Source organism: Bison bison, unplaced genomic scaffold, assembly GCF_000754665.1.
Source record: "Bison bison bison isolate TAMUID 2011002044 unplaced genomic scaffold, Bison_UMD1.0 scf7180017864376, whole genome shotgun sequence".
NCBI lineage: Eukaryota > Metazoa > Chordata > Mammalia > Artiodactyla > Bovidae > Bison > Bison bison.
This window is the reverse complement of record NW_011494948.1, coordinates 13,130,557-13,157,982: the sequence shown is the minus strand read 5'-3', so window position 1 is coordinate 13,157,982 and position 27,426 is coordinate 13,130,557. Positions and strand designations below refer to the sequence as shown.

The following is a 27,426-nucleotide window of genomic DNA, read 5'->3' as shown; positions in this document are numbered from 1 at the left end:
TTACCTCCTGTTGGAGGAAAGGCAGGAGAGAGGAAAATCAGGGCTTGCATCAATCCTTCTCCGGTCTCACTATGTATGGGCAGTTCTGGTAACAGTGAGGAAGGAAACTGAAAACCTTAGCTAAAGGGAGATTTCTGGATGATTGTGTTTGATTCAGTGCCATTTTAGACCATCACCGCTATTACAGGAACAGTTTGGCTTCCGTGGCATTGAAGGAGAGCTGAAACTTTGTGAGGGATGACAGAGAGGCTATGAGACACTGTGACTGGACTCATCCACTCATTCATTCACTCATCCACCCAAGTTAGGTGTTTTCTCTCAAAATCAACAATTACACTCTAGTTGGTTAGTTTATTTCAAAGAGATAATAAGAGAAAGATGATTGTATAATTTGCTTATCTTTGCTAAGCCATACAATATTTAGATAATATCTTTTTTTTTTTTTTAGTAGGAATCTTAATAGATGCAGCATGGTATTATTGCTAAATCTTTTCACGTATTCAGGCTGTTTTCAATTAAAAAAATGAAATGCTGACTTGATGATTTAAATTTTTATGATCTCTCAAGAATATGGATGCCTCCAAACCAATTTCCAAACAGGAATAATCAAAGCAGGCTTGACAGACTGATCACTTAAGATGACTGAACTTGCTATTGTTGTTCAGTTGCTATGTCAGGTCCAACTCTTCACAATCCCATGGACTGCAGCACGCCATGCTCCTCTGTCCTCTGATATCTCCTGAACTCAGTGGATCATTATTCAGTTTTACCATCCTCAAAAGGCAGGGATGAAGATTTGCTAAATTCTCAAGGCTGTTGGGATAGTTGCTTCCCTATCAGAGTTCTATCAGAAGAGGTTCTTGAAGAGAATATTTAGAAGATGAGATTAGAAGATAGGTCTTCTGAATTTGATTTTGTTTCTAAGCTTTATTTTTCTACATTTCAGCATATCAATTTCTAAAACCCAGTTGAAGTATGTTTTCCCATCCAGCAGAAGAAACTGTTAAAATGAGGTATATAAGGAAGCTGCAGACCTCCTCTTGGTATATCCAGTGACCCTTCCTTTGGTAATGCTTCACACTGTGATAGAGAATTAAAACTGAGAAACGACAGGGGATGAAAAGATTGTGAGGAAGGAAGTGAGAGGGGTTCATGATACTGGCCAATTCCCCGCTGCCGCCCACCCCCCCACCACACCAGGTAATTTATTAGCTTCTATAGTCAGATCATCTTATTTTTTCCCATAGAACTACTGTACCTGCCTGGTCTCATGCAGAGAGTGTAAACTCCACTCTTACATTGGGCCTGACCCAACTAACTCCTTTTAAGTGGAGGTAAGCTTACTGTAACAGTTCCTCCAGGCTACTGAGTGAGCCATGATGCTTCCTGACTGTATGAGCCTGGAAAAGAACTCACACAAAGTTTGTGAAGAGAAGTGGGGAGATCCATCATATTGGGTACAAAGCCGTAAGGGTCTGAACTAAGATGGGAATAATGGGAATGGAAAAAAAAAGAGAATATAGATCTGAATATTTGGCATTCATACAGTCTTCTATTCCATAGACTGCATACAAAGATAAAGAAACTAAAGTATTTGCCATCATAAAACAGTCTTAAATGTTGTCTTAAGACAAAATCTACACAGGATGAATCTGAATTTCTTATTTACTGTGTATACTTAGAAATTGCTTGTAGTCATAAAACTGAACTCTTTAGCTCAAGGATGTACATAGTTATTTAGCATCAAAGTCAAGATTTGAAATAGGGTTTCTTGGTCCAGTACTTTCTTTCAATCACATCTTTGCATGCATGCATGCTAAGTCGCTTCAGTTGTGTCCGACTCTGTGCGACCCCATGGACAGCAGCCCACCAGGCTCCTCTGTCCACGGGATTCTCCAGGCAAGAATACTGGAGTGGGATGCCATTTCCCTCTCCATTTCCCTCTCCTTCCCATAAAATTGGTAGATGGGAGTTTGGAGGCTGCCACTAGGCGGAGCAATACTTCTGGGGAGGGCGCCCATGCAGGACTCTCAAGGAAATGTGACAAGGCAAAGAAAAGGGCTTGCTGGAGACTGAGGTTTACTTTAATCTATTTAGACTGGCGTCTAGAGAGAGAGAGAGAGACTCCTGGGGAAAAAAGATTTTCTTTGTATTTCAGGCATCTACTCTATTAATTTAACTTAATTTGTTGGGAGCTGATTTCTGTCAGCTTGTATTTAGGTTTCAGATTTGACAGACCTGTTTTAGAACGCACAGGCATGGAAACATAGTGCTGCTTTCCAAACAAAACCAGAAAGATTTCTCTGGGGTTGTTGTGGAATTTATGGAATTAGGGGACATGAGGGGACATGGAATAGGGCATAATTAAGACCTATATAGCAAATGGTGCTGTAGTCATATTAGGTATTACTACTCATTGCTTTTCTTCCACACCTACATTCCCTTTTGGTTTACTGGGCTAAAACTTACTGCTTAATTTCTTTGCCCATTGTTTTTAGCTAGGAAATGAAAGAGCAGTTTTGCTTTTTTTGGTGACCTTTACTTGTAAAGGTGACAGCCTGCCTTCTCAAGTCTTTTACAAATTAAAGACCACCTGAGAGAGTACAAATAATTGTCTCAGTTGCACAAGCCTTCATTGTCCAAATGAGTAGGTTATGGACAAAGTGCTCCTGGGTCAGTCCTACCAAGCACAAGCTGCTTGAGATGGAGTTCTCTCTGCATTTGTAAGGAAGTTTCTCTGGGTGTCTTGAGGAAAGGTCTAGAAATCTTGTACATGGGGTGGTATCATGATGCCTTCAAAATCCTTGGCTCAGTGGAGACACCACTGTATGTAACTGCCCACTTCTCAAAGTCATGTCCACAGCTAACCATGTGAAACTGCAGTGGGGGAAAGGATTCCCAAGTACAGTCAAGAGACGTGGACTCAGGTGGTAGTCTTGGGCAAGTGTTTCAGCTCTGTGAGCCTCTATGTTCCTTCTGCATATTGAGCAGAATATCTCAGAGAGATCTTGTGAGGATCAAATAAAGGAGTGAGCTTACAATTTCTGAAGAACTATTTCTAAGAAGTAGTTTCTCACTATTTTCTAAGTAAAAAGGCATCAGCTCAAGCATCAGATACATCTAATAAATTAGTAATTTTTAGTGGTACAGGTAGGGGTAATCTACATTTCCATTTTGAAATTCCTCCTTGGAATTTCCAGTTGTCAGAGGAAAATTTCAAGCTCTAGACACAGAAATACTCATTTGCTACATGGACCATGATGTACCATTTCAAGACTCTCATCCTAACAAATCATTCTTAAACCCATTTTCTCAACTAGAACTTGGAAATTATAGGTACATCCTTTCTCTTTAGAATAGTGTCTCCTTCATCTTTTCAAACTTATCTGCCCCACATTCTAGCACAGACTTATCTTTCCATCCAATATGGCCTCGTTGACTCTCCTTGTCATTGGTTTTGAGCAGTGTTCATTTTCTTCCTCTTCCTGCTGATTCTTTCAAATTCTCCCCATCCCTAAAGAACAAGTTCTAGTTCAACCTTCTGTGTTTCCACAGTCCACGAGAATCCCTTCTTTTCTTGACGTTGCAGAGGTGTTTTACCTTGTGCTATGAAGTCCTTTCACTCTACCACATCTCTTCCCTTCAGTTAGATTGAAAACAAATACCTCAAAAGTTGTGGTACACATACACATTGGAATATTATTCAGCCACAAAAACGAATGCATTTGACTCAGTTCTAGTGAGGTGGATGAACCTAGAACCTATTATACAGAATGAAGTAGGTCAGACAGAGAAAGAAAAATATCATATATTAATGCATATATATGAAATCTAGAAAGATGGTACTGATAAACCTATCTGCAGGGCAGCAATGGAGATGCAGACATAAAGAATAGCCTAGTGGACACAGGGTGAAATGGAGAGGATGGGACGAATGGAGAGAGCAGAATGGAAACACACACGCTACCATATGTAAAATTAGACAGCCGGTGGAAATGTGCTGTATGATGTAGGGGCTCTAATCTGGTGTTCTGGGGCAGCCTAGAGGGGAATGATGGTATGGGAAGTGGGAGGGAAGTTCAAGAGGAAGGGTTATGGCTGATTCATGTTGCTATATGGTCAAAACCAACACAATACCATAAAGCAATTATCCTCCAATTAAAAATAAATAAAAAAAAGGACTCCTTTTTATAGTTGTCACTTCAGTATTCAGTGTAGTGCTGACATGCTAAATAAATGGGGATTCCCAGCTGGTAAAGAATCTGCCTGGCAACACAGGAGATGCAAGAGACCTGGGTTTGATTCCTGGTTGAGAAGATCCCTTGGAGTAGGAAATGGCAACCCACTCTGGTATTCTTGCCTAGAAAATTCAATGGACAGAAGAGCCTGACATGCTACAGTCCATGGGTTCACAAAGAGTCTAACAGGACTGAGCATGTACACACAAGGAACGGGTACTTAATAAACACATGTTTGTGCTGTGCTGAGTCGCTCAGCCATGTCTGACTCTTTGCAACCCCGTGGACTGTAGCCCGCCAGGGTCCTCTGTCTATGGGGATTCTCCAGGCAAGAATACTGTGGGTTGCCGTGCTGTCCTCCAGGGGATCTTCCCAACCCAGGGATCGAACCCAGGCGTCCCTCATGGCAGGTGGATTCTTTACTATCTGAGCCACCAGGGAAGCCACAACACTTGTTTAGTGACCTTCCAAGCAGTGGAGCTGAAAATCATCATTTTGACAACATAGCACAGTGGATAAGAGCACAGACTCCAGAGCCACAGGGACTGGGCCCCAGCCCCCAGCTGTCCCGCTCAGTAGCTCTGTAACCTAGCACAAGTAATTTACTTCTGAGTGGCAAAGTTGTCTCATCCACAGAATGAGGAGCATTACTGCACCAACTGAGGGGTGTTGTGAATATTCTATGTTGAGTCCAGGTATTTCAAAAACACAGAAAAGTATGTGACAAGTAGTAAATACTAGGGAAGTGTAGGTTACTATTAATATTTAGTGGTTGTTTTTGATATCACCAAGAAAATCAAATCTGACAGACTTTATTTTCCTGGGCTCCAAACCATCACTGAGGATGGTGACCACAAGCACAAAATTCAAAGATGCTGGCCCCTTGGAATGAAAGCTATGACAAACCCAGTGTACTGAAATGCAGACACGTCACTTTGCTGACAGAGATCCATATAGTCAAAGCTATGGCTTTGCCAGTAGTCATACGGATGTTAGAACTGGACCATAAAGAAGGCTAAGTGCCAAGGAATTGATGTTTTCGCATTGTGGTGCTAGAGAAGCGTCTTGAGAGTCCCTTGGACAGCAAGAAGATAGAACCAGTCAATCTTAAAGGAAATCAACCCTGACTATTCATTAGAAAATTGACTACCTGATGTGAGTGCTGACTCATTGGAAAAGACCCTGATGCTGGGAAAGATTGTAGGCCAAAGGAGAAGGGAGTGACAGGGGATGAGATAGATGAGGTAGCGTCAGTGACTCAGTGGACATGAATCTGAGCAAACTCCAGAGGACAAGCGGAAGACAGAGGAGCTTGAGGTGCTACAGTCCCTGAAGTCACAGTTAGACGCAACTAAGCGACTGAACAACATCATTAGCATTACCGTTGCCATCATCATTCACTCTTCATATCTGAACCTAATGTAATCTGGATGTTGTGATGAGCTGCTTTGACATGGGTAAATGACTGAGAAATGAACAGTTTTCAAGAAAAAAATACATGAATCAGGGCCACGGGGGAAGAGGTGAGGGGTCTGCTGTGTGAGCGAGCAGGGTGTGGGCCACAGTGGGTGTATCTTGGTGGAAACCCTGCGGGTGGGAAAGACAAGCAGAGGGCTGAGGCCACGTGGCACACTGGGCTGGCAGCAGCCTCAATTCTATTCTTAACACAGGAATCTCGGAATAAAGACAACTAGTCATTTCCATAATTGTTTTAACACTATTAACCAGATACTGATATTTTAGAACACTTTTAAAAATGCCAGAATTCTGCAATTGCAAAAAAAAAAAAAGTAAAATTGGGAAAAGAGTAAGAATTGGGAAAAAGTGAGCTTAGAAGCAGTTAAAGAATATTGTGCAAAGAGTATCAGCTCACAACTCCAAGGAGGAGGTACTGAGGTCTGTCTTACCCTGAAATGCTGACTTTTCTTCTGCTTAGGGATTCCTAAGATTAGGATAATCAAATCTACCACAAAGGGAGAGTGGGAGCAGGTATTCAGTAGACAAGTGTCCAAGCTTCATACAATTTCGTTCATGTTACTGGTATGACATTATCATATTTTAGAGAGGACACAAAAGCTCTGAAAAGTAACTTGCTCAGTTGGTGCAGGGAATTGGGAATGGGGAATGACCTTTGACCTTAAAAAAAATGGACTCTATTCAAACATCCACTGGGGCCTAGTAAGAAGGCATGTGGTTTGGCTTTATTTTTGGTTGAGTGTAATATATGCCAATGTTTCTCAGGGACATGGACAATCACTAATAAGAATATTCTGGATTTTAAATAGCTGGAAGGCATGTGGTTTGGCCTCATTTTTGTTGGGGGGTAATTTGTGCCAAGGTTTGTCGTTACTCAGGGAAATGGACAATTGCTAACAAGAATTTTCTAGATTTTAAGTAGCTTGAAGCTAGAGGACAGAAAGAATATTGTGAGAAGACATCTTCTGCAAGAATGTTTTTCTGAAGCCAAAAATTATAGTAGCTCAGACCCTTGCAGGGGAGAGTTTTACTTTGTACAGACATTTTGGGGAACAGACTTGAGGTTCATGAAGAGTTTTGTATCACCATTTAGCAAGGGCAACTTTTTTTTTTAACCTTGGCTGCTTTTAATTGCCAACTAAAAGTTACTTAATGCTGGAAGCTCCATGACTGCTCCAGGTGGAAGTATAGAAAATATTTTTGGAATGGGAAAGGTCAACTGACCACACATTCTTAACTCTGTCCTAATACTTTCTGCCAAACCCTTCAGCTTCCTTCTCTTCAGAAATTCATAAAATCTTGAATTTGCTAATATGAGTAGTTCTATCTTCCTGCCAGGTAATTCATTTCAAACTGCAGACCTCTGCATGAAACGACTGACTGGATTTCCTATTTACCTTGAATAGAGATCATCAAACTGTAGCCAGCTGTCACCTGCTTTTGTAAATAAAGTTTTATTGGCATTCAGCCACAGCAGATTAAGAATCTATGGCTGCTTTTATGCTCCACTGGCAGAACTGAATAGTTGAGACAGACGGGATAGCCTGCAAAGCTAAAATGTTTGCTGTTTGGCCCTTTGCAAGAAAAGTTTGCTGACCCCAACCTAGAACACGGAAGCACTTTCACTTCTGGTTTGTTTTGGTGTCTTCCTCATTTATACTAAAATGTTAACCACTTTTTCAGAAATGCCATTTGTTAGGACCACTTTTCCAGGAAGAATAAATTAACTGTTAGGGGGATCTTTTGAGACGCTCCAGCTTTTCAGAGAGTAGACAGTGACTGGTTGTCACTAATTGTCTTGTGTTCTCTAATGTTCTCTGATTCATACCGGTCACTTCTGTGACCTTGCACTGATCTTCTATCTTTTTTTTTTTTTTTTGGCTAAGCTTTATCTATTTACTGAGATGGCTCTTTTTTCTCTGACTTGCTTTTCTTATACTTTTCCACTGGGAAAAACATTTGTCATCTCCATTTCCTTTTCTATAAAGGAAACAAGCCAAACCAAATTGAAACTGGTTTCTTCTTCCCTCACTATCTGCCCAGCCTCCAGTTTTTATATTATCTACAAACTTAGAAACTGCATTTCATGTGCTTATGACTTTTACATATAGCATTATTCACAAGTGTGGTTCTGAAATTGACCCTGGAGGCATTTTCCATCTGATTCTCTCTTCCATTCGAAGAAGTTTCCATCTGTGGATACTCTGTGTTGCCCGAGCTAAAGCCTTCCAAATACTCCTTAATTCATCTTCTATTCAACACCACTTTGGAACACTGTCCAGAGATTTCTGGGAAGTATAAACATTTAGAGCATACATATTTCTCTATCCTACCAGATCAAAAACATCAGAAAAAACTGTCCGTAGAGTATAAGCACACTCTCCTGTTGTCTGGATATAGGCTGCCAATTCTCCATCACATTGTGTTTTCCTAGACACCTTTTTAGTGCTAGTTTTCCAGCAACTGCCCAGGGGTTCCTCAAAATAAGAGTAATGCTCTTGATTTTGTGACATCCTGGAAGATGGTGTATGGTACACTGGCCTCATCTCTAATGAACAATGATTATATTATCAAATGTGTATCCACTGTGTGCCAGGCATACTACAGATAATATTTCTCTTCTTCTTCACTTTTCTGAAGGGTGGTTATGATCATTTTAACTAATGAGAAAACAAGGGTTCAGAGCTGTTAGACTCCTGTGGTTATTAAGTGGCAGAACTAAGATGCTATGATTCTAGCCTTCCTGTTCACTACCATTGTGGGCTGTCCTCAGGGTTAACTGCTGTAACCATTAGCTTGCTCCTCCTGACAAAAGGGATTGGTGGAGTGAGGTGGGTGCACCCAGAACCACAACAGAAAGAAAGCAGGGACTGGCTTAGGGATCAAAAGGCAGAAACTCTTTGGCATTAGCCTGTTCCCTAGGGCTCCATATAGATGAAATGGCACCTGTGAGCTGTTTCTCCATCCCTAAGAAGGAGAGGAGAAGGGGACAACAGAGGATGAGATGGCTGAGTGGCATCACCGACTCGATGGACGTGAGTTTGAGCAGGCTCCAGGAGTTGGTGATGGACAGGGAAGCCTCGCACGCTGCAGTCCATGGGGTTGCAAAGAGTCGGACATGACCGAGCGACTGAACTGAAGAAGGAATCAGTATTTTCTCCCAAGTCTCTAGTTTCATATTTGTCTTTATGTTCATTTGCATTCCTCTGAACAGTCACATGACCTTTAGGAAAGTCTTGTTTAAATGCTTTAAGATTTCTATCAGCTGAGCTATGAGGAGTATGTGACTACAGGCTCACTCTTAGACCGAAGGTGTTGGGTAGAAAGTGGGGGCTTCCCTGCCAGTGTGGGACTATCAGCAGTATGTAGATCTTTCTCAGAGGAAAAGATTGATCCTCAATCAGCCTCCCTTCCCAGTTTGGTAACCCAGCTCCCTCTGGAAATTTGGGAGAATCTGAACATCCTTATAGGTGTTGTTTCTGGAGTTGGATTCAGATGGAGGAATACTGGACATATATTTGTCCATAATGACATGAGCTTCCTGGTATTAGATGTGGGGCGGAGTTACAAGATTTTTCAGCTAGCATGCCTCATTTCCAAATGCAAATTCAGCTTTTGCCTGAATCTCAACTCAAATGTGGTGCAGAATAGAAAGGCCTGGGTAGTGTTCAGTATTTAGCAGAATGACTGAAAAGCAAGAAATGGTTCAGCTTCATCTTGTTTGTGGTCAAGGTACCTAAACACATACATGCACAGGCTGTCAATGCTGTAAACACACATGATTAGAGATACAAACACAGATGTGACAATAATAATGTTTACTGAGTGCCTATTATGTGCTGAGCACTGTGCATATTTACAGCTGGGTGTGTATATGTAAAGGGAGAGAGACTGAGAGAAGAAAAGTCTTTCCCTGAAACAGACATGCCACAATAAAAACAAAAGCCTCACATATTGGAAGCCAGCCGGCTAGAGGATAGAATGCTGGATTATGCTAAATTCAGCTGACCCCAATGGCTTCTTTCTAAAACAGGGGCAAGCCCATGTATTCAACCAAGGTTAAAATCAATACAAAGAAACAGGATCCCTGGGGCCAGACTGAATCTAACAATCTCTGTGCTTCAATTTTAATATTTGTAAAACTGGAATAGTAACCTGAAAGGGTTATTCTAGGAATAAATGGGGTGAGGTGTTCCCTGGCAGCTCAGTGGTAAGGAATCCACCTGCCAATGCAAGAGATGTGGGTTCAGTCCCTAGGTCAGGAAGATCCCCTGGAGAAGGAAATGGTTATCCACTCCAGTATTCTTGCCTGGGTGATTCCCCTGGACAGAGAAGCCTGGTGGGCTATAGTCTATAGGGTTGCAAAGAGTTAGACACGACTTAGCAACTGAACAACAACATCAAAATAAATGGACATCTATAAAACACTGAGAACATCTTGTAGCTCAAAGCAAGTGCTCATAACTCTTAGCAATGATGCCCATGATGAGGAGGATTTCTCCACTGGCCTGGATGTGATGGGCGATTAAGGCACCACAAGATATTAACTCTTTGCTCTTACTCACTTCTAGTGGCTGGAAGTTCCCAGGCAAACTCATACACAGCAAGTAACTGGGTATCGTGGAAGGGCAGAGCTCAGTGGGGTGAAGTGAGGGGTCTGGTAAGAAATGAAGCAAGAAAGGTAGGCAGACATCAGATGATAAAGGACACTGTATATCATGCTAGGGCATTTGGAAATCATCTTCAAATGCTGGCAGGCCAAGGGAAAAATTTTAAGCCTGGGAGCATCACGGATGACTTTGCTAGAAAGATGCTCTGGCAGTAGCATGTCAATGATCTAGGGCAGAAGTGAGAATCCGTTTACTATAAAGGGACATATAGCAAATACTTTAGGCTTTCAGGGCCACCTATGGTCTCTGTTGTATATTCCACTTTTTATTTGTCTTTAATAATCCTTTAAAAATACAAAAGTCATTCCTTTCATAATCCTTTAAGTTATCTGGGTTCAAACCCTAGCTCCACTACTTATTAAGTGAGGGATCTTAAGCAAGTTAATTAAACAGCTCTGGGCTCAATTTCAACGACTCTTTTAATAATCCTTTAAAAGCCATTCTTAATAAGCTCTTTAAAAAATGTAAAGCCACTGGCTGGAATTTGCCAATCCCTGGTCTTGAGAAGGCAAATATAGAGTTAGGAGGCTGCTGCCATCATTGAGAGCTGACACATAAGCCAAGGACAGGCAGTGGGAACGGAGGTCAGTGGAGGGTGAAAGACCCATTGAAGACCTGGAACAGTCTAGAAATACAAGCAGGCCTCATTTTATTGCACTTCACTTTCTTGTGCTTCAGACATACTATTTTTTTTTTTTTTTAATAAATTGAAGGTTTGTGGCAACTCTGCATGGAACAAGCTTATTGGTGCTATTTTTCCTTGTTTCTTTTCCTTAGTATCTGATGGCTTCTATTGAATACTTAAAAAGCTTTTTATGTTGTTTCGGGGTATACAATGGAAGTAACAAATAGAGTCAAGGGATTAGATCTGTAGACAGAGTGCCTGAAGAACCACGGATGGAGGTTTGTAACACTGTACAGGAGGTGATGACCAAAACATCCCGAAGAAAAAGAAATGCAAACAGGCAAAATGGTTGTCTGGGGAGGCCTTACAAATAGCTGAGAAAAGAAGAGAAACAAAAGGGAAAGGAGTAAGGGAAAGATGTACACAACTGAATGCAGAGTTCCAAAGAACATCAAGGAGAGATAAGAAAGCCTTCTTAAGGGAACAATGCAAAGAAATAGAGGAAAAAATAGAATGGGGAAGACTAGACATCTTTTCAAGAAAATCAGAGATACCAAGGGAACATTTCATGCAAAGATGAGCACAATAAAGGACAGAAATAGTAAGGACCTAACAGAAGCAGAAGAGATTAAGAAAAGGTGGCAAGAATACAAGGAACTATACAAAAAAGGTCTTCATGAACCAGATAACCACGATGGAGTGGTCACTCCCCTAGAGTCAGACATTCTGCTGTATAAAGTCAAGTGGGCCTTAGGAAGCATTACTATGAACAAACCAAGGGGAGGTGATGGAGTTCCAGCTGAGCTATTTCAAATCCTAAAAGATGATGCAGTGAAAGTGCTGCACTCAGTATGCCATCAAATTTGGAATACTCAGCAGTGGCCACAGGACTGAAAAAGGTCAGTGTTCATTCCAATACCGAAGAAATGGCAATGTTCACACTACCATACAATTGCCCTCATTTCACACGCTAGCAAGATAATGCTCAAAATCCTTCATGCTAGGCTTCAACAGTATGTGAACTGAGAACTTCCAGATGTATAAGCTGGATTTAGAAAAAGCAGAGGAACCAGAGATCAAACTGTCAACATCCAGAGGGATGGGATAGGGTGAGAGATGGGAGGGAGGTTCAAAAGGGAGGGGATATATGTATACTTTTGGCTGATTCATATTGAGGTTTGACAGAAAATAGCAAAATTCTGTAAAGCAATTATATTTCAATTAAAAAGTAAATTAATTAAAAAAATTTCCAACATCCACTGGATCATCAGAAAAACAACTGCTTCTACTTCATTGACTACACAAAAGCCTTTGACTGTGTGGATCATAATAAACTATGGAAAATTCTTAAAGAGATGGGAATACCAGACTACCTTACCTACCTTCTGAGAAACCTGTATGCAGGTTAAGAAGTGACAGTTAGAACTGGACATGGAACAACAGACTGGTTCAAAATAGGGAAAGGAGTATGTCAAGGTTATATATTGTCACCTTGCTTATTCAACTTATATGCAGAGTATATCATGTGAAATGCTGGGGTGGATGAATCATAAGCTGGAATCAAGACAGTCAAGAGAAGTATCAATAACCTCAGATATGCAGATGACACCACCCTAATGGCAGAAAGTGAAGAGGAACTAAAAAGCCTCTTGATGAATGTCAAAGAAGAGAGTGAAAAGTCTGGCTTAAAACTCAACATTCAAAAAATGAAGACCTTGGCATCCAGTCCTATTACTTCATGGCAAATAGATGCGGAAACAATGGAAACAATGGCATATTTTATTTTGGGGGGCACCAAAATCACTGCAGACAGTGACTACAGCCATGAAATTAAAAGACACTTGCTCCTTGGAAGAAAGGCTATGACAAACCTAGACAACGTATTACAAAACAGAGATAGTACTTTGCCAACAAAGATCAGTATAGTCAAAGAATGGATACTTTTGAACTTTCTGAAGACTTTGATGCTTTTTGAAGACTCTTGAGAATTCCTTGGACAGCAAGGAGATCAAATCAGTCAACCCTAAAGGAAATCAACCCTGAATATTCATTGGAAGGACTGACGCTGAAGCTCCAAAACATTGGCCATCTGATATAAAGAGTCGACTCACTAGAAAAGACCCAAATGCTGGGCAAGAATGAGGGCAGGAGGAGACGGGGATGACAGAGGATGAGATGGTTGGATGATATCACTGACTCAGTGAACATAAGTTTGAGCAAACTCCAGGAGATAGTGAAGGACAGGGAAGCCTGGCGTGTTGCAGTCCATGGAGTTTCAGAGTCAGACACAACTTAGTGACTGAACAACAATAGTTAGATTAAGAATGTTGTTATAGTTTCAGGTGAACAGCGAAGAGACTCAGCCAGACATATACGTGTATCCGTTCTCTACCAAACTCCCCTCATATCCAGGCCGTATTGGTACTATTTTTCTAATAGCATTTGCTCACTTTACATCTCTGTGTCATATTTTGGTGGTTTTTGCAAATATTTCAAAGTTTTTCATCATTATTATATTCATTATGGTGATCTGTGATCTTTGATGTTACTACTGTGACTCTGTGAAGGCTCAGATGATAGCAAGAAAATATTTTTAGATTAAGGAATATAGATTGGCTTTTATGACATAATGCTATTGCACTCTGCAGTGTAGTGTAAACATAACTTTTATATATTCTGGGCAACAAGAAATTATTGATTAGCTTTATTGTGATATTGGCTTTATTGTGATCTGGAGCTGAGCCTGCCCTATCTCTGAGGCATACCTATATTTTGGCTTGGAAAGCTGGATGGCTGGAGGTATTCTTTACTGAGATAAGGACTGAGGAGTTTAGTTTTAGAGATATTGTGCATGTGTGTTTAGTCACTTCAGTCTGTGTCCAGCTCTTTGTGACCCCATGGGCTATAGCCCGCCAGGCTCCTCTGTCTATGGGATTCTCCAGGGAAGAATACTGGAGTGGGTTGCCATGCCCTCCTCCAGGGGATCTTCCCAACCCAGGGATCAAATCCACATCCTGCATTGGCAGGTAGGTTCTTTTCTACTAGCACCACCTGGAAAGTCCTTAGAGATACTGAGTTGACCTTTTGTGGGGCATCTGGGTTAGTATGTCTAGCAGACAATTTTACATCTGAATCAGAAGAAAGATGTACTCTGTGCTAGATACAGGAGAATCAGCATACAGAGAAGTCCTGGAGCCAAGGGATCACTAGTGTATACAGAGTGAGACTTCTAAGTGGGTAGCTAATAGGTGGGTAGAGAAGGAAGGATCCCAAAGATGCTGAGATAGAATAACCAGAGAAGTAGGAAGTAAGCCAAGTGTGTGTGGTTTCTAAAGTAGTAAGAGAGCGTTTTTAGAAAGAAGGTTTCAGCCTGTGTAGAATGTTGTTGAGAGCTCAGATTAGATAAGGCATGTTTTGTGAGACAACTTTCTTCTTTTTGAACAAACTAGAAATAAGCTTTTTGTGGGGGAGGAGGCTTTACACAAGAGTGTATGTTCTATGTTACATGTGGCCCCAGATGCAAGGTGGGCAAATAGAAGAGAACTCCATCATGAACGGAGTGGAAATATCAGGTAAGGATTTTAAAAACGCATAATTAACAACCTTGGTGGGGGACCTAAGATAGCCTTCTATATGTGAAATATTTCCAGGTTATAAATTAGCTACTTAAGAGTGATAATATTAATGTTTTCAAACCACTGGAGTGTAGTATTCTCTAGTAGCCCTCCAGTATATCTCAGTTTCTGGAGAGCAGGGACATTTCCTTATTTATGATCTCATTCTCTGGCACCTATCACTACTAAATGGCCAACAGAGATACTTGGGGAGTTGAAGGGACAACTGCAAAGGGCCCCCTGATAGCTCCCCAGCTTCTATTCATGCTTGTCTATAATCTACTTACCACAAAGTAGCCAGTGTGGGTCAATAAAAATGGAAATCATATCATTTTACTTTCCTGATTAATAGCCTCTAAAATCTCCCTGTGGTGCTCAGACCAAAACCCCAACTTCTCATCCAGGTCTCTGGTTGCCCCCATGGCATCCCATATCACCTCTACCTTCAGCCTGCCACACTCCAGCCAAATGGTCTTCTTTTTGAGTTCTTTCAACACAATAAACTCATCTTCCCTTTGGGAGTTTTGCACTGCTTCTCCCTTGCCCAGGAAGGTTCTTTCTTCTGATGTTCTATTGCTGGACCCTGGTTATCACTCAGCTCTCGGCTTTCAGGTCACCTCTTCAGAGTAACTCACCTACTGAGGTCACCAGATCATTCTTTCTCAAAGCCCTGTTTCATTTCCTGCCCAGCACTCATCACCATCTGCTATTTTTCTTGTGTCCTTTTCTGTGTTTACAGTCTTGCTTCGCACTCACTCATTAATTCACTCACTGTTTATTTAGTACCTGTTTAGTGCCAGGTACTCTTTCCAGCACTGGGGACACAGCAGTAAAGAAAATTCCTACCATTATGGACAGGAAATCAACATATCCATATGCGATATGTCAGAAGATGATAAAATTCTGTGAGTAAAATAGAGTTAAAGGGTCAGAGAATGATAAGGAGTGCTCTTTTAGACAGAATGAGCAGGGAAGTTTTCTTCCCGACGTGTGCCATTTGAGCAGATATCTAAATGTTCATGAAGTGCAAGAGAACTTGTGTTTCATTCACCACAATATTCTCAGCAAGTAGGTGTGTCTCTGGTATATGACAGATAGATTAATACTTATGAGATAAAGAAATATGCCTTCCTTTCACTTAGCATTTACACCCTGCATTTACTTCTCTGGTTTCCAAACTAGAGTTTGAGTTGCCTTTACAGGGAATGAGCCTCTTTTTCCTCCATCCCTCAATCTAACATGCGGTCTGGTTCAGAGTAAGCATGGGAACGTATGTGAAATAAAGGAAGAAGTAGGAATTAGGAAGAATCAGGATGTTTTAATACACTAAACGATTTGTAAACGATTGCTTAAGAAGTTGACATGTGCTTCTAAGAATGAGGTGAATTCCTTTTAACTAGTAAGTTATACACCTGATGAGATGCAGTAGTATCTGAAATATTAGTGATTTTTTCTGAAAGCCAGCTTCTTTTAAGTCAAGCTTTGGCATATTTAAAAGCCAAGACAACAGACTTCAGTCACTTTCTTGGTGGCTCAGGCTTTCGGAGTGTACTTCAATATATCTGCAAAGTCCTTCAGACCAATAGCCGGCTGAAGTTTGCAGACTCTTTCAGAAAGATGGATTTGGGTACTAAGCAAAAACAGACTAACTGAACTATAACACCGAGCATTTCAGCACTTCTCTGTTTAAAAATAAATGAGCATTTCTGAACCGCTACCAGACACAGGAATGATGACAAGCAATGAAATCCAACACAAAAGAGGTCACCAACAGCCACAGCAGAGCAGTCCCAATGGCAGTTCTGTGGCTCCTGTGTGTTCTGTACAGATGCAACCATTTTATTTTCTCAAACAGCACTTGGAAAACTGCATAAAACACTAAGCTCCAGCCATATTTCTTACTGGCTAGCTAAGCAAAATGGAAAAATTATGATGTCAAGGATCAGAAACGGAAATCTCTTATTTTTCCCTACTGCATGCCATTAACTTGCATTAAAAAGTTCCGTTAAGGCTAGATCTGGAAAAAATATCTTGATAGTGGCAAAAACTGTAGTACTGTTTGCTCATGACCCCTATGTGGTTTTTTTCCTTCTTTTTAATGTGGACCATTTTTTAAAAGTCTTTATTGAATTTGTTACAATATTGCTTCTGTTTTATGCTTTGTTTTGTTGGCCACAAATCTTAGCTCCCCAACCAGGGATTGAACCCACACACCCTGCATTGGAAAGAGAAGTCTTAACCAGTGGAAGCTCATTAAGTCCCTGTGCTTTCCTTCTTTATGTAATCCCCTGTTCCCACTAATATCCTGGTGGCTCATGACCTAGAATTTGCTCTCTTCTGTCCTAGGCCTACAACTTTTCATCTTTAGCAACTGGCTGCCAGGTTTCTTTTTTTAGCAAGATTCTGCTGACTCTTCTTCATCTTAAAGCCATTAGACTCCTAATGCCCATTAAGGTAAAAATTAAAAGGCAAAAGTAGTATTTTAAGAATTATTGATGTCCTTGAGATTATTAGACCAAAAAATTATTCATTGATCAAAGAAGTACTTGGAAAACACTGCATGCTATACATGTTGGAATGCTTATAGGAGTTTAAAACGGAAAAACCAAAGTAATTTCCCTTGAGGGTTAGTTAAATACATTCAAGACCAGTAATCAGTGGTTTAAAAAGGTGATATTGACCTCTACATACTATTCTGAAATGTCTCCTAGACATGTTGTTGAATAGAAATTAATTCAAATTTGTAAACATAACATTGCATTAAAAAACACATATCTTATGTGCGTATGTGACATATATAATACAGTAAAATATATAAAAATTCTAAATGGGTATATACTGAATTATTAAGACTGACAGCCTCTGGGGAATAGAACTGGGGGCATGAAAGAGATCTGCATTTTTACTTTATAGATTCAGGTATTATTTGAATTTTTTATAGCCTTTTCATTACTTTTATAAAAAAAAAGAAAAAATCAAATACTATATTAAAAAATAGAAGTAAAGTCCAGAAGTAAATACATACGTTTAACTTTAAGCGAGCATATCCCAAACTCGTGTGATCAATGAACCTCTGTGAACCACTCGGAAGATAACTTGTAGGACAAATTTCGAAGTAACATGCTCAAGGCTCTCCCCACTCTCCATTAGCACAAGGGTTTTAACCTTCTGTGACCTTCTATCAAGGAATGAAGAGGGTAGATCAGAGATGATTTGCTACAACCTCCCTCACTTTTTAAATGAAGGGACTAAGGCCATGGAAAGCAAAGGGCCTTGGCAAGACCAGCCCAAAGACCTCAGTCCTTCTAATTCCTCCCACATTTTTCCTGCAGTCACCAGTGACCAAGATGAGGCATGATCCTTGGATTTCATAAACTCCAGCACTCAAGGCAGTTGTTGGGACCCCTGAGTAAGCCATGGCCTCAATATTCTCCTTGAAGTTCCAGGCAGAACAAAGTCCTGATCATCCCCTTCCCCATCTCAGTGGCCTGTGTCATTGTAAACCCTTTAGGAGGAAGTAGGGAAGGGACCCTGGAAAAGGCTAGGAGAAAACAGCAGGCGTCTTGAGGCAACTTGGTATCCAGAATCAAATATAGGAGATGCATGAAAACATGAACTTAGTCACTCAAAACAACATGAGCTTGTATTGGGCAGAACTGGATTTGAATTTATTCTTTTGATTCTGCCATTTACTAGCTATTTAACAGGGGTCAGCTTCCTTAACTACTGTGAACCTTGGTTTCCTCATCTCTGAAATAAGGCTATCAGCTCGTATGTTACACCTGGCAGTGGACATTAAGAGATGATGGCTGTGGAAGTTGCTGGCATGGGGATACAGTGGCTGGAGTTAGTCAAGAAATGTTAATTCCCATCTTTCCCCTCATACAGCCAACTGCTATTCCCTTTGATCTCAATAACACCAGTTCAGGGCAACAGGCCCAGAAGATATGAGTAAAATAGGAACTGGCTGATGGCAGGCATGGCACAGTTTGGGCATAATAGGTGTGACCGGTGCAATGACAGAGGCAGTTCCAGTGCACCACTCACCTGAGCACCACGGGACAACTTTCAATCAGTCCCGTCCTTCTGGGGGTCTGATGTTGGAGCTGCCCCCTGAGACCCAGTGACCTCAATGTGATTTACTGCAACTTTAGCCTAACCCACAGACTCCTTACAAAGATTTCTCGAAAGAACTGCAGGGATCATAGCAGAGAAGCTGGTCAAGGAAAATCTATGCTGGGGAGGATCAAGAAGCAAACAAGAGGAGAGGTTACCATTATAGGCTCTCAAAACAAACTGTCTGCATTCAATCCTTGTCTCCAGTGCTTCTGTGTTGGTCCAACATCTGTGCCTTAGCTTTTTTATTACTGATGTTGTAACAGTAATGGTATTTATCTCATAAGGCTGTTTTTTTTTTTTTTTTTAAGATTAAACAAGATAATACCTTTAAAGCATTGAGCAGAGTGTCATAGAAAAAAAATGATTAGTATTGTTATTAAAGCTGTTTGATCTGTAAGGGCTCAGGTTGAGAAGCAATACTGTCGACATTTCAAAAACACACAAGGTGTAGGCCGGATGGACAAAGTCATGTTTGTTCATCAAGTTTCGGAAGAGCAGACAGAACTATTCTTTGGAATCCAATAAACTTGATATTGAATCCTTAATCAGGCCTTTCCTAAAGTGTGACCTTGGGTGAGCTGCTGAACTTCAATTTCTTATGTGAAACTGGAGGATAATGTCAATCTAGTGGCTTGACTGTCAGAAGAACAAATGTAGTGACATATAAATAAACCCGGCACACTGCCTGACATACTATATCCTGCCTTCTTTCCTTCCTTACTCATAAGCAGGCCAGTGAAGAGGATTAACTGAACAATAGTATTTAAAAGGACATTTAATGAAAAGAGCATGCTTCAGGAACTCAGTGAAGATAATAAGTTAAAATGAGGACTCTGAAGCACAGACCTTAAAGTTCCTCTCTCATCCATAGACTGTGATTCTTCCATTGGCTGCCTTTCTTATTTCTGTCACATATCTTGGCTCTGCCACCTAATAAATGTGATCTTTAGTAAGTTGCTAGGCTTGGTTTTCTCTTCTGTAAAGTGTGGATAAAAATTATACTACCTCTTAGGGCTGCTGTTAGAATTCACTGAGATAAAGCACACGGAGCATTTACACCTGCCTGGAAGACAGTTGTTACTCAGTCAATGCCAGCTCTATTTGTTGTCAAGGCTGGACAAGCCTGTTTATAAAGATTACAGAGGAGGTACGTAGGAAGCAAGGCATGGTTTTGGCACACAGATAGTACAAAAAAAATACTATTATTACCTCTTCTATCACTATTGATTCTACATTATGAATGGCCATGGCCCAAGGAAACCTGCAAATGCATGCTGTCATCCCAGTAAAGACACACAAAAACAGAGACACCAAGAAATAATAGGATAATTAATCACAGATCCAACCGGGAATAAAAGCTTTCTGGAACAAACAGCCTTGTCCAGCGCAGACAGAGGATGGGCTCACCCACGGGGAGCAGCAGGTGCTGGCTGCACTCTGTCCCCAGCCCTGGGGGACCACACACACATAGACAGTATCCTGGTGTGCAAGCTTTTCAGCGGTTCATCTCACAAAAACAGTAATGTAATAATGCCTTGGGCTGGAATGATAGCTTCCTGCCAAAGGTTCAGAGTTATCTGGAGAGAATCTCATTAATCTCAGCGATCCTATGGGGATTGAGGGTTGTAGGCATTCTTACCATTATCTTACAAAGATGAGAGAATACAGTTCAGAGAAATTAAATACTTTATCTTTGCTTAAACAGTCCATCGGTACTGAGAGAGCGTAAAACCCATGATGAGAGAGGTCCCTGAGGCCCAATACTCTAAGCTCTATCCTTGCTAACACCTTGAAGGAAGAATGAACAGGGTGCCCGCACAAGTTGACCCCTTCCCCCCAGCTCTTCCCAGACCAGGTAACTGCAAAACTCACCTGTCGCTGAACTGAACCTCTTCTCCATTTTTGGCCCAGCTGATGGTGGGCCTTGGGTTGCCAATGGCCTCACAGTGCAAAAGCACGCTCAGTGTCCCGCTGGCCAGGGCCACCGTCTGCCCGAGGTGGGTGACCACCTCCGAGGCAGAGAGCTGCTGGGCGGCGGAGATCTTGCGGACGATGACAGGTTTGCGGTGCGGCCGGCGGGAGCCGCCCCCGCCCTCCCCAGTGGACAAGATCCGGGAGAAGCTGCTGAAGCCAGACACATGCTTATGGGGAGGGATGGCCACCGGGGGGCCCCTCCGCTCGGACGGCTTGAGGAGCGCGTCCTGGTGCTCCAGGTGGCTGCGGAAGATCTCCTGGGCCAGCTGGGCCACCAGATGCTTGCTGTAGACGTCGCGGAGCTCCTGGGGTTGCTGTGAGAGGTTCCGGAGGATGTCGTCCAAGCGCTGCTGCTCCGTCACCATGGTGAAGGGCAGACGCAGAAGGGCCTGCTCGGCGTTCTGGTCCTCCTCTGAAGACGCGTTCCTTTCCGTGGAGTCCTGCAGCTCCCACGACGCCAGCAGCTCTCCCGGCCAGCCCCCCTGCTCCAGCAGCCGCGAGACCAGGTCGTCATAGCGGCCCCCAGCGTCGGCGGGGATGCCCCGCTTCTCGGCCTTGCTGCCGTTGGAGAAGATGCCGTTCTGGTGTTTGTGCGTCTGCAGGGCCTCCTTGGGGCTGGCCTTCCTCATCGCGAGGGCCTCCTCCTCGATCCTCAGGCTCAAGGGCCTGGCCACCAACTTCCGGTTGCCTCCGATGAGCTTAATCACAAACTGTTCCCGGGCTGGTCCCGCCGAACAGGTGTAGATTCCCGCATCAGAGGGCTTGAGGCGGTGGATCTTTAGGTACCCAAAAGGGGCCACAGTGACGTGGGCAGAGCTGATGAGGTGCTGGCCGTCCTTCTCCCAGGTGATGAGGGGCTTGCGGAAGCGCCGCGTGGGACAGCGCAGCACCACCGCGGTCTTGGGGAGCAAGTAGGCGAAGCCCCCCACCACGAAGTGCAGCTTCCTCTGCCGGCGCGTCTGGATGTAGACCTTCCTTGCTGCAGCGATGTGAGGACTATGCTTTGTGGATGGCCGCCCGGGCCCTGGAATGAAAGCAACGAAAGCAGACAGATGGAGAAAGAGAAGTGGAGAGTGGAGAAAGGGTAGAGTGAGGAGCAGCGACAAGAGAGAGCGGAAAAGGTGAGGGTGGAGAGAAGAAAGAGAGATGGGGACCAAAGAAAGGAGAGGGAAAGTGCTTTAGAGTTTGCTTTGGCCAGGGCCTTCATTTCCTGCCTTGTTTTAAGGGAGGAGCTGGCTACCAAGTGTGGGCCATCAAGCTGCTGCCACAATCAAGCAGGGGAGAGCTAAGGAGGTGCAGCTGGGCAACCTGCTATCACTCTCTTGGGGCCTTCTAACCCTAGAAACTGAAAGGAAGGGTTCTAGATGGAGGGTGATTCTAGGAGAAAGACAGTTCCTCTCTTTAAAAGGACATTTTTTAAAAAGAAATATTACTCATCTATTAAAAAGAACATGTTTGAATCAGTTCTAATGAAATGGATGAAACTGGAGCCAATTACACAGTGAGGTAAGTCAGAAAGAAAAACACCAATACAGTATATATATGGAATGCATATATACGGAATTTAGAAAGATGGTAACGATGACCCTATATGTGAGACAGCAAAAGAGACACAGATATAAAGAACAGACTTTTGGACTCTATGGGAGAAGGCTAGGGTGGGATGATTTGAGACAATAGCATTGAAACATGTATATTACCATATGCGAAATAGATCACTAGCCCAAGTTTGATGCATGAAATGGCATTCAAAACTGGTGCACTGGGACAACCCTGAGGGATGGGATGGGGAGGGAGGTGGGGGGGTGGTTCAGGATGTAGGACACATGTACACCCATGGCTGATTCGTGTCAATGTATGGGAAAAACCACTACAATATTGTAAAGTAATTAGCCTCCAATTAAAATAAATAATTACAAATATTTTTTTAAAAAGAAAGAAATCAGAATCATAAAAAGAAGCAGAGGACAAAGAGAAGGAGAATGTCTCCCTTTTGGGTCCTACAGAGCATCACGGCCCCCATATACATGGAGAGAAGACCTCAGAAGTGTTATACCTCTAGGGGTTACTAGTAAACAGAACACACTGTTTAGTTTAAAATCCTGGAGTGGGTCACATTAGACTTCATTAGTAATATACTGACTCCAGCTTCCAGATCTCCACATGCCAGCAAGTGCACTTTGCTCTACCTCCTGCAAGCTGGTTTTCCCCCAGTGGAGAAGAGCCTTCTGCCTGGCCACGTGTAATTAAGATTCCTTTTCCATCTCTAGCTGAGATCATCAGCCTGATGCCCTCTGAGGGCTTTACTGCCTGACTATCCCCACTGCTCTCGGGCTCAGGGAAAGCTACCGCTCTTGCTCTCTCCCCATCCCAGAGCACTGACGTACTCACTTGCACAGGTGGCCAGCATACAGGGCCTGATGGATGAAGAGAATGGCAGGGGGGGGCACAGGGAGGAATTGACAATTGATGAGACACCGGTTTTCAGCACCTTCCGGCAAACAGCACTTCGTGTCTGGGTGCCCTCCCCGCAGCTCGTGGAACACTGGTGGGGGAAGAAAGGCCAAATGCATGTAAATGCGGAGAACTGGAGGCTAGTGGGTTTCGTATGGATTCTCAAACTCACCAAAATATGAGAAAAACTGCTTAGAAAAGCAATAGCAACTGAGAAAGAGAGAAATTAATTATGTTACAGTATGAAAAGACACATCCACGTTGTAGCCACACTCTTTTCTGGTCTCAAGTCTCCTGTGGACATTTCACCTATTTTACTTTTATGGTCTGGGCTTTAGAGTTACAGTTAGCGAGTCCACGGTTCAGATTCCAGCTCAGTACTGCATGTCACTAGTTGGCAAGCCACTTAAACTCTGAGTCTGTTTTCACTTCTTATAACTTATTTGGCAAGGCTGGGAATTCAATGATAATATATTTTAAAACTTCACACACAGAAATGACATTCAATTCATGCTAATTCCTTTCTCCTTCCTTTACAAATTAATTATAATATTTTAATGTCAAGTATCAGATAATTCTTATGCATCTACTTTGTTTGAGGTGGAATGCTAAATGCTATGGGACAAAGGTATGTAAAAGATTCCTAACCTCAAAGGGGTGTTATCAAATAATGAGAAGAAATCCAAATGCATTATTAAAATGAAATGGTATATTAGGGAACATGGAAATCAAAACCACAATGAAATAGCACTCTATATTCACTAGAATTTTCATAATCAAAATGACAATAATAAGTGTTATTATCATAAGTGAGGATGTGGAAAAATTAGAGCCTTCCTGTAATGCTGCTGGGAATGTAAAATACAGCCTTTTTAGAAAAAGTTTAATGGTTTCTTAAAAAGTTAAGAAACATATATTTATCGTGTGTGTGTTAGTTGCTCTGCTGCTGCTGCTAAGTCGCTTCAGTCATGTCCGTCTCTGTGCGACCCCAGAGACGGCAGCCCACCAGGCACCTCTGTCCCTGGGATTCTCCAGGCAAGAACACTGGAGTGGGTTGCCATTTCCTTCTCCAATGCATGAAAGTGAAAAGTCAAAGTGAAGTTGCTCAGTCGTATCTGACTCTTCGTGACCCCATGGACTGCAGAGTACCAGGCTCCTCTGTCCATGGGATTTTCCGGGCAAGAGTACTGGAGTGGGTTGCCATTGCCTTCTCCAGTGTTAGTTGTTCAGTCATGTTCAACTCTCTGCAACCCACTGTATGGGTTTTATGGACTGTAGCCCACCAGGCTCATCTGTCCATGGACTTCTTTGGGAAAGAATACTGGAATGGGGAGCCATTCCCTTCCCCAGCGGATCTTCCCAACCCAGGGATCAAACCCGGGTCTCCTGCATTGCAGGCAGATTCTTTATCATCTGATCATGCCCAGCAATTTCACTCCTAGGTATCTTACCTGAGACAAATGAAAACATACATCCACATAAAGACTGGTATGCTAAGGTTCATAGCAACATTATCCCTAATAGGCAAAAATGGAAACAACTCAAACATGCATCAACCGGTGAATGGATAAATGAAATGTGGTATGTCTATACTAATAGAATATGTTGCTCCACCATAAAAAGGAATGTTTTGATAATGTGCTACGACATGGATAAACACTGAAGACATTATGCTAAGTTGAATTTAAAGAATATAAATTATACTTCAATAAAGCTGTTTAAAGAAATAGCAATAAAAGAACTTAGTAAAAATATAAGATTGTAAGTGAAGTATTGATATCATAAAATGAATGCTAACAATTGGTGAATGCAGTCTGGAAGATGGTTGGAGTCTGGATGGGTTTAGAGAACCAGGAGTAAGCATGGAAGGCAGGGAACTATCGAGAATCAAGGTGGAAGAGTTCAGTGCTCAAGGCCAAGGCAGGCTTGGGGACAGAGCTGAACCAGTTGGACTGAACAGAGAGGCCAAGTGGAGAGTGTCAGGAGCTCAAGAGGTAGTTTGGGGCCAGATGTTGGAGACTTTTAATTTTCAGACAGAAGGTTTGGAATTGGTCCATAAGGCAATAAGGAGCCATTTAAGGGAGGAATGAAATGATGAAGGAGGTGTTTTGAGAAGGTTAATCTGGCAACAGTGTCTGGGAGGGATAGGAGTAGGAGATGGATGGGAGGCAAGGATGTCAGTTAAGCAGACTGCCACAGTAGTCCAGGCTGGAGATGATAAAGGCCTGAACTAGGGTCATGGCAGCATGCCACGTTAACTTGAAAAATGACAGTAGAAACCAAAAAATAGTATCTTAGGTTTCCAAGTTTCATATGCTAGCCCATGGAAATGAACTATTCCATGCAATGCACTGAGATATCCACCGCCCTAAAAGATATTTAAGATGCAAAACATGGAGATGAGAATCAAGCCCATTGCTTTTGCTCCCTCAAGAGCGTGGATTCCAGATTCCACCCACCCCTTATTTTATTGTAAATGACAGCACCAAATCCAGGGCTCAGGTGGAATGGGTGTAGAGAGCCTGGAAATTTTAAAAGCCTGGTCATTTGAGTGTTGCCAAGTGCAGAAATGGAAAAATGGACCGTGTGTTAGAAGATCAGTTTATGATTCTGGTCAAATCCAGTTCTTTCTCTAGGTTCAATTTCCACATTTCTGAAACAGGGAAACTGCACTCGAGCAGGGTTTTTCAAAGTGTGTTCTTTAGCTATGTTGAGGATGTGATTTTGGGGCTTCTCAAGTGATCTACAGACCCAATCATTTGGGGATCTGGGACCCCTACCCACACTTCCACCAAATAACTCTGATTTGTTCTGTTTTAGATTTTTGACTTCATTGAAACATTTCAATGAAAAAAAAGTGTTTTGTGGCTTTAATTTTTTAAAGAACCACTAGACTATAGGATCTCCTAAGTTCCTTCTGGCTCTAAAATTGACTGCTCTGACTTTAATTTCTTTTATGCTTGGGGGAGGAAGGAATTTCCATAAAAATATGACTTAAAAATATTGAATAGCCAACTCTTTCAAGAGATGCAAGTGTTTCTTTTAAAGAAAAGAAGTAAGGTCTTTTGAGAGACCTTTTCTCAGAATAGAATCTGAAAGTAATTTTATTTGAAGTGTTTAAAACTTTGGCTTAATTCTGTCTCTAAGGGATTCTGTGCAGTAACCGTGAGATTAAGCCCAGATAGTTGAGGATGAAAAACACCCATAGATCATCCAGGTCTTCCTTTCTCCAAAGGGAGTCATGTGGGGGGTGTGGAATGCAAGTCTTACCCCAGCCAGAGGGCCAAAGGAAGGGTTGTGGGGATAACAGGGCCAACTGAAGCCTTTGTGAACACCCCCAGGAGCACTTTTGTATGGCACCAGCTCGAGTTTATCCCCAGTGAATATGGGCTAAAATCCCACCACTCCCAGCCCCATCTCAATGTTTGGAATTTCCATTCATCAACCCAGATAATGCAGAACCTAGTAACATTCCTTGGATAAAAGGGCTAACTATTCCTAGTTCTCAAAATGTAACTTCTGCCTCCTAGGAAGACCAGCAGAGCCTATGGGAAGTCTTAACCATAATCCTGGGTCCAGCCAGTCAAGTTAAGAGCTTTCTTTTATTTCCTCTCCTTTTCCTGACAATGAGGAGGGACAGAAGAAAATCACAACCATGATAAGGGTTAACTTTTACTAGGCACAGAGTACTTTATTTGCATCATTTATAACTGACAACCATGTTAGTGGACATAACTATCATCGCCAATATTCAGTTGAGCAAACTAAAGCCTAGAAGGGTCAAGTAACCAGCCCAAGGTTACACAGCCAGTAAGTAGCAGAGTCAGGATTTGAACCTAAGTTTGCCTGACTTTGAGTCTGAACTCTCAAGTACACATGATACTGTTCTACAGGTCTCCTTTACTTACTGGCACCTTAGGCATCCGGTCCCATCACTTCATGGGAAGTAGATGGGGAAACAGTGGAAACAGTGTCAGACTTTACTTTTCTGGGCTCCAAAATCACTGCAGATGGTGACTGCAGCCATGAAATTAAAAGACGCTTACTCCTTGGAAGGAAAGTTATGACCAACCTAGACAGCATATTCAAAAGCAGAGACATTACTTTGCCAACAAAGGTCCGTCTAGTCAAGGCTATGGTTTTTCCTGTGGTCATGTATGGATGTGAGAGTTGGACTGTGAAGAAAGCTGAGCACGGAAGAAATGATGCTTTTGAACTTTGGTGTTGGAGAAGACTCTTGAGAGACCCTTGGACTG

The 27,426-nt window shown here is 42.2% G+C and overlaps 1 protein-coding gene across 1 annotated transcript in view; it reads right to left on the bottom strand.

Moving 5' to 3' along the window:
* ADAMTSL1 (ADAMTS-like 1) overlaps positions 1-27,426 on the bottom strand; it is a 496,626-nt gene that overhangs the window by 135,942 nt on the left and 333,258 nt on the right. The window contains exons 18-19 of the mRNA XM_010857061.1: positions 23,108-23,261; positions 20,615-21,740 (exon numbers count right to left, since the gene is read on the bottom strand). Coding sequence (XP_010855363.1) covers positions 20,615-21,740; positions 23,108-23,261 — 1,280 coding nt within the window. The remainder of the gene's footprint in view (positions 1-20,614; positions 21,741-23,107; positions 23,262-27,426) is intronic.